This window comes from Enoplosus armatus, chromosome 6, assembly GCF_043641665.1.
Source record: "Enoplosus armatus isolate fEnoArm2 chromosome 6, fEnoArm2.hap1, whole genome shotgun sequence".
Lineage (NCBI taxonomy): Eukaryota > Metazoa > Chordata > Actinopteri > Centrarchiformes > Enoplosidae > Enoplosus > Enoplosus armatus.
This window is the reverse complement of record NC_092185.1, coordinates 25209171-25217067: the sequence shown is the minus strand read 5'-3', so window position 1 is coordinate 25217067 and position 7897 is coordinate 25209171. Positions and strand designations below refer to the sequence as shown.

The window sequence follows — 7897 nt, the reverse complement described above, 5'->3', positions numbered from 1 at the left end:
GATGGCAGAACAGAAGGGGAGGAGGACTGAGGGGGGGGGGGGGGGGGGGGGCGGGGGTGAATACAGAGTTGCCATTCAGCCTCTGAGCAGGTGTTTGTATTAGTACAATTAGAGTACGTCAAAAGCGGAGATCTTGTCGTCCATGTTTGTGGTTTACAGTTCACAGCACGTCTAGCAAAAGCCGGAGAGGAATCGAACTAGAAGACAGTTCACTCTCCTGAGAAACACAAGTGAAAGTAGGCGCACACCCTCCAGGAGCCCTCTTACTTTAATACAGGCAGTAGACCCTGCAATAATGTATTCACCACACACACACACACACACACACACAGAATATCAACTTCAAACACTACATCCTATGACAACCGAAATAAACAATAAGCATGTCTCTTGTCACTTTCGCTCGCTCAAAACACTCCTCTTCTGCTGGGGGTTTGAGGACATCGCCACCTGACGCTGCCGCTTCTCCTGATGTTCCACAGCGTTTTCCACTGAAGTCCAAGCTGGTCAAAGGTGAGACACCGACCTCTGCGCCACATTAAAACATTCGGTATCGCTCTATAATTTAAAAAAAAAAAAAAGCCAAGATGATGATGATGATGTTGATGATGATGATGTTGATTAGGGCTAATTAGTCCAAGCTATCATCTTAACTGACCTTGATCAAGGAAATCAGTTAAGTTGAATAAGAAACACAGACGTCCTTTCTGTCTCTTGCGTGCACGAAGCGCATGAAAAGGGATGAATCCCTGGTTTTGAAACAGAAAGTCAGTATATCCTCTTGTATTCCACACATTCCCTGACTAACTCCAAAGCTTCTCACATGGTTAAAACACTTATAACACACAGATTCGTGGTATGACTTATTGTTGTTGCCCCCTTTTTCCTCAACCTAATACTTCAGTTAGCGGTTTCGATAGAGATAATGTGGACGCATTGCATTCTGGTCGACTGAGGCTAGGTGGCTGGTGAAGGGACTCGCTCCGCTGCCTCTTCCCCAACAGATGTTTTCTGTGATGTTTCTCAAAATATGAATTCAAAAGAGTGCTCTCCTATCAAACACCACAGAAGCTTGGTGGAAATAAGTGTGAACACACCCATGACACACTGGCCCCTTTCAGCAGGCTTTCAGTTGTGTGTCAGATCAGGCTTTACAGACCACTTCATGCCTTTAGACCTACTCAGGCTTCCATAGCCTACGACCTCTTTAACTTCTGATCTGTGTGAACATGAGAGGATGACTTGTCATTAAAAAAAAAAAAAAAAGAGACATGTCTTAAAGTCAGGTGTAAATATTAATCCAGCTACGTCAGATGACGAAATCCCAACTTGTGTCTGTACCAGGAGGGCCCGGGAGCCTCAGTAATTGTTTTTTGGTCTGTCTCCTTGTTGCCCGCTCACTGCGACTGGTCTTCCTCCGGCTCCCTGAGGCCCTGACTGTGCAGGGTCTTCCCTGCCATCTCCATCATGGCCTGGACTTCTGGATCCACGTCCAGGATACTCTTCTTGCCCTCCCCCTCCTCGCTCTGAAACACCAAACCACACGCAGAAATACCACGAGTTTAATTAGCCATATTCTAAAGGAAACAGCTGCATAATGTAAATGAGGTTCTCTGTTTGCGGTACAGGTTGGTACGGTTAATTACGTGCCTGATATGCCTGGTCTGCTCAGCCGGAATTCAAAAAAGGTGAGTTTTGTTATAATTCTATTGAATATGGATTTCAGTGTGAGACACATTGTATTCGCAAGGCCACAACTCTTAAGGAGGAGTTTTCAAGGAGCACTTGAATGCAACAAAAAAAAAAAAAAAACAGATTTAGACCTTCAAAATAAAACTTGTGAGGTATGTATGTATTCCTCCTGACTGTAAACTATCTTTCCTCTAGCTCCTGTGAGTTCCTGACTACCCAGCAGATGGCCCTGTTGTTTTCTCCATGTGCCCCCCCGCCCCCCCTCCCCACACACATACTGCAGCAGCATTAGCCCCTGCATTGTACTGCAACCTTTGTGGACAAACTCCAACACTGCTGTGAGTCTGCAGTGTAGGACAGTTGAAGATGTGGTTGCACTTCTTGTTAAGCGAGACCCCCTTGGAAAACAGCACGGGTCTTCCCCGACATTTGTAGGGTAAATAAAGAATGGGACACGTATCTGCTATCGAACAAAGGCGCAAAGAGTACCCCGACCTCTGGTTCTGAGGGTTTTCCGACCGCCCACACTTCCATTGAGTCCACGGTGAAGTCCTCCTCTCCAGAGAGCTGAGGGCTGCCATAGGTGGTGCACTTGGGCCGCGCCCGGCTGTGACCGCGGCCAAAATCGCTGTCCAACCACAAGCCGAAGTAGCCATGCTGACCGCCCATACCCTAATGAAGACCAGAAAACATACACACCAAGAGAAACGGGAAAGAATGACGACCAGCATGCAATAAGAGAAATCTTACCCGTTTTTTTTTTGTTTTATCCTAAAGTCGGAACAATATTTCTGGAATTCAACTACCAATGATTTTTGAACAGAGCCAGAATGCTAAAACTGAAGGTTAGGATGACGATAAAAACAATACCAATAGGGCGCTGCAGGAGTCCTAAAACCCGGAAATGAGACAGTATTTTTCCACTCCCGGTTCCCTTGTCTCAAAGTCAGCGGGTTCTTTGAATGGGTTTTTGGTTAGATGCCTGAAATAAGGTCTGTGGTTAACGCAAGCTTAAGAGATTTCAACGTTTTGCTCTGCGACATAAAATGCGTCAGTAGATACCCCCCCCACTTGTGAATTTTGAAGCTTTTACGTGTCTTAAAAAAGGCGGATGCTAACAAGCGGCTAAATGACACTTTGATGTTGTCGTGGACATTAAACGTCTTCATGCCGAACACGGAAAGTCTCACTCAACTCACGAGTCGCCTTGTTGTGTTTATACTCTAACATTATCTTTTTACTTCTGGCGATTCCATTTCCGCTTCAAAAATCATAAAAGTTATCATAAACTTTTGTTTTGCCACAGAGCTCATTTTCCGCAATAATCCCAACTCCCATTGGCTTTTCGTCGAGGGAACCAGGGCGATGCTAACTTCCGGGTCACCCCTGCAGCGCTCCGCGGTAATACCACATTAGAAGAGACCAACCCCTTTTTTAAAGCTGCATTCATTGCTTTTTTGGGCCACTTGGGGGGGCCACGGAATAAAGCTGAAAACACAAAACTGACATGTTGTCATCTTATAAAGTTATTATGCTCTCCTTTTAGCTGTTTTTGGTCATCACCAACTCCGGAGAAAATCACCTGCTAGTCTCTAAATGTGCGGGTACAGTGCTATAAACACTATCATATAATTGTAATAATTGTATAATGATGCAACCCAATCTGGCATTATCTGAAGAACAATATTTACACCCAGTGCACTGGCTAAATTAAGGGGATTCTATTTCAAGCTCCGTGTGATAATCACAGGCCGTGAGCAACAGGATCAAAGTTCTCCTCCGTTAAAAGCTAGTGTGGTCTCACCAGTCCGTTGGGCATGGTCTGCTGATTCTGGTTGAGGTACATGAAGTGTTGGTTGTATCCTGTTGCTGTATAAACTCTCAGCCTGGGGAACACAGTGAACAGGAAGCATCTGGAGTCACCTGCACACACATAAATATACAAATTATGAAGATCTGAGTGAAAAGTCAAGTGACAGCCCACAGTATTCAAACAAGGAGCACTACTTCCTCAATGTGCCCTTTTATCACTGCTTTAAGATCAGTCTTGATATGGGGTCAACGCCAACGTGCTTCTGTCACAGGCGTTACGGCGTTTAGAAGCCTAAACTCGCCGTTACCTATCAGAGGCACACTTCGCTCCCGTGTGGCTGAGCTCTATGGCGGTTTCTGTACAAATCGCCTCTGTTCTTTATTCAGGATCAACAGCTTCATAAAACGGTTAACCTGCTATTCAATTTGAATTCAGATGTAAATCTTGATACCTCAGGCAGTGGCTCCCAAAGTGAGTACCGCACCTGTACATTTTACAATCGCAATAAACTCATAATACATAATCACACACATGTTGGAATTAGAGTATTAAGAACTCGCATTTTCCTGGTTTTACAGTTGTCTAAAATTGTGGCCATAGCAGGCAATGGGAAAACTCTAAATACAGCTCAAAGGCACACTGACCTCAGCCCATAACATGAAGGTGCGCCGGAGCAAAAGTGGGCTGCCATGAAAAGGATTGTGCCATAGTTTAAAAATGTCTAGGGACCACTGACCTAAGATACAATTTTAATCTCCTATGATGCTGTCTGTATGAAGATCAGTTTTAGTGATGTCACACAATGAGAATGTCTGCTGTGAAAAAGGTCTATAGGGAAAAACACATTGCTGCAATGACACTGCAATTTTATGGCTAACACAGTTACATGACGTCCTGTCAACATGGTGGAAAACACACTACATGCCGCACTGTATTAGCATCGATCCTTAAAACGCATTCGAGTGTAATCTATCTGTAGTCTATAAGTCAGTCAACGTGAAAGAGCCGCGGGATTCTCCCTTCTCTCACCCTGAAACTGAGGTTTGACCTCCCAGGCGTGGGAGGCGAAGCCCCCGAAAACGTGTCCCTTTGCGTCTTTTATAAGCAGCAGGGTGGGCCCACGCTTCGCCAGGCCGGCCACCATCCTGGTGAAGCTCTCCCCGTGCAGCCGCGTGGAGAACACCAGTCTCCAGGGGGCGCTGTAGCCGTCTGGCAACTGGAGAGACGAATGGAGAGTGTAAATATGAATAGTGACGCAACGAATACAGTCGAAGCTCGGCACTGCAAGGCTCCTACAGTCTACTCAGGTTGACTTTAGGCAAAGCTCTGTTTAAAATTAAGTGCATACTAACCGACATCTTGCAGCACAATATATTGGATTCTGTCTTTTATTGTGAAGCGATGTCTGATCTAGAAAGGTGCCGTTTAAGTCATCTTAACTTTACAGACAGCCTACAGGTAAACATTTGGTTTTAAATAGGTACGTACACATAGCCTCACATAAATGCTAACAAATGGAACAAAACCAAATGTGACAAAAACACAAACAAATCGAAGCCTACATACGTGCACCTGCTCATCTAAAGTGAAACCCGAGACACAATATCATGGCTTGGTCACTGTGCGCCGCCTTGTTCAACATGACGATCTATTACAGGATGGCAATCCAGTGAATCTAAACGTTCTGACTACTGAAGGTAACAGCGGTAGGTTTAACTGGTCTCAGTGAAAATGACTCAGCAACTCAGCTTCTTCTATATAGCACAGAACGTCCTGGTGAAGCCACAACCAAGAAATCTATGCGTTGCCTGTGGCATCGCGAAATACAGCACATAGAGTGTAGTGGCAAGTGGCTCCTTTTATGAATGTAATAGCAAAATGCTGGAAATGTTAGCATGGAGTTAAATGTCAATGCCACATCTAGCTACAGTAAAGGAAATGAGAAAGCCTTGAGGGCTGATTTGTTTGCCAGGAAGTCGCAAAGTAATGGTTAAAGTGAATTTTGGGTCAAAACTGTAACGGCAAAAACTCTTTTACCATCTGATAATAATAAAGTTGGAGCAAAAGGTTGGCCGTTTATGATGTCACTGAGGGCATCATAAACGACGTCTGACGAATTGTTTGGAGCCATAATAAAACCAGATGACGGTAAGGTAGGTGGAACTGATCACATTACCGCTGAACATTTACGGCATGATGGAAAAACCTGTTCCTCCTCTTGCCACCTGATTTATTGGGTTTCTACCTGACTCAGTGCTCTCCGTGCCGTTAGTTCCTGTTAGCAGGTCAAAGTCGTAGTAGAGATAACTGGGTCTGGTCCGAGGTGCTTGAGAGAATTCTGACGGACAGGTTCACAAAGTGGCTTACGCCATCTGGTTTTAGTGGTATAAATATATATATATTTTGCACAGTAGTTCATTGTATCCCCAAATAATGTATAATGAAACATGGGGACCATGCTGCCGATGCATAGCAAATTAACTTTTAAAAATCACATTTGTTCAAAACCAAAGAAAGAGTAAACACATTTTGGTCCAAATCTACCAACATGATGCTGTATATATTTTTATTCTGACCTGTGGTGCCAGACACATGAGGGTGGGAAGGTCCAGCAGACACCTGAGCTCTTTCCAGGGCGTCTCCCTGCAGGGGGGCAGCAGGGTGGGGGCCGGGCGGCCACTCAGGGACACATTTAGGCCCTCAGCTACCAGCATCTCCAGGTACAATGATACCTGAGAGACCCTGAAGATCCAGTCCTCCAAACAGGAAACGTCACAACCTCCCTGATCTGAGGAGTGAAACAGGGTGAGGAGGGGGGAAGAGGAGGGAAGAAGAGGAGGTGGTGGTTGGGGGGGGGGGGTCATTAACAGTCACATTTCCACGCTGTTAATGCGTTCAAAAACCTTCAAAGCACCCGTTTACCTGAGGGTTTGAGCTCAGAACACATATGCTCTGCCAGGAGTTTTACACCCAGGGAGCAGTCACCCATTCTCTCTGGTTTCCAACCGTGCAGACGCCCTCTGTGGACCAGAATCTGAACTACAGCAGAAATCAGGTCCTGAAGGAACTATTGAGAAAGGGAAAAGGGCCAGAGTAGGGTGTCAGTGTGGAAAGAGGGGGGCAGCAGGGTGAAAAGGTAGGGCCGCGTCAAAAGAAAAAGTAGATAAGAAGAGCAATACTACAGAAATTACCCTCATTTTACCCTCTACTCACCTCTGCTACCTGCTCACATGTGACCACCGCTGATGCGCCTCCTGCTTTATTCTGGGACATGGCCATGATGAGAGGGGCCCGTTCTTCCGCAGTGCCTCGCAGGGTGTCGGCAAGGAAGATGACCAATTGCTCTCGACCCACCCCGGAGACGGCAGGGGTTCTGGTCTTCCCAGAGGCTGCGGGCGCTGCCAGTCCAGGGTCGATACTACACATGCACTGGTAGACCCTCCTCACCATGGAGTCTGGGGCCAGGCTGCCCATTGAAGACTGGGAGAGACATAAGGAGGGGCTGATTATACATAGACAACACAATGGCAGAAACTGCCTTTTCCTGACAGATGTGCTGATGCAGTAGGAACTTTTTCCTCGCCACTGTCGCCAAAGTGCTTGCTCATGGTGGGAACTGTTGGGTCTCTGTAATATCATCATAAAGAGTCGGTCTAGACCTGCTCTATTTGTAAAGCGTCATGAGATGACTTTGTTGTTGTGATTTGTCGCTATATAAATAAAAAATAAATCGAATTGAACAATACATTGGATAGTAATGCCATTTGCACACAGTCTATTTACTGGTTTAACAGTCACACCTGCAGCGTTTCAAGCGTGAGAGTCTTCCCCGCTGGCGTTTCCCTCCCGGGGGCTCCTGAGGGGGCCCCAGCACCGCCCTGGAGCCTGTCGAAGACCCCCTCAACCACGGGCCGCTCCTCGGGGCGGAAGCGGGCCAGCCGCTTCTGCACCGCCACGCTCTCCGTGTTACCCATGTTCCTCTGCAGTGAGACGCACAGAGTATGGCAGGACACACACACACACACACACACACACCACACACACCAGAGTTATTATGTTGACATAATACAGCAGGCTACAATTAAATACACATTGTGCTATATTGATTTCAGGTGGTATATATATCTTTTCTTAATTCTCGTGACCCCCTCAGATGTATCTTGTGACCCCCAGGAGGGTCCCGAACAGCAGATTGGGAACCACTGATCTAGGGAGCAGCTTCAGCATCTGCTTCACTAACAGTTCAGGGACCAGTTAAGATGAAGCGCACAGTGTGATATTACAGTAATGATGATTCTGGGGCTGACCCCGTACCCAAAACTGTAACGTTATCGTCCAACTTCCATTGCAGTACAAAAAATGACGGAGGTAACTTAACTGCAGAACAAAATG

At 46.2% G+C, this 7897-nt stretch overlaps 1 protein-coding gene across 1 annotated transcript; it reads right to left on the bottom strand.

Annotated features, from left to right (window-relative positions):
* Positions 1-1397: 1397 nt before the first annotated feature.
* On the bottom strand, positions 1398-7491 carry meak7 (MTOR associated protein, eak-7 homolog). Its single transcript, XM_070907095.1, has 8 exons — positions 7306-7491; positions 6719-6985; positions 6428-6572; positions 6082-6293; positions 4535-4721; positions 3497-3615; positions 2182-2364; positions 1398-1526 (listed from the first exon to the last, which is right to left on the bottom strand). Exons 1-8 carry the CDS (start codon positions 7477-7479, stop codon positions 1398-1400), a joined length of 1416 nt encoding a protein of 471 aa, XP_070763196.1. The 5' UTR covers positions 7480-7491.
* Between the last annotated feature and the right edge of the window lie 406 nt (positions 7492-7897).

What these genes read in the sequence shown, in the direction of transcription:
- meak7 (XM_070907095.1), bottom strand. Translation starts at nt 7,479, where the DNA reads ATGGGTAACACGGAGAGCGTGGCGGTGCAGAAGCGGCTGGCCCGCTTC. An exon ending in TCACGCTTGAAACGCTGCAG is followed by an intron (nt 6,986 to 7,305) that starts GTGTGACTGTTA and finishes TGTCTCTCCCAG; the next exon opens with TCTTCAATGGGCAGCCTGGC. An exon ending in CATGTGAGCAGGTAGCAGAG is followed by an intron (nt 6,573 to 6,718) that starts GTGAGTAGAGGG and finishes CTTTCTCAATAG; the next exon opens with TTCCTTCAGGACCTGATTTC.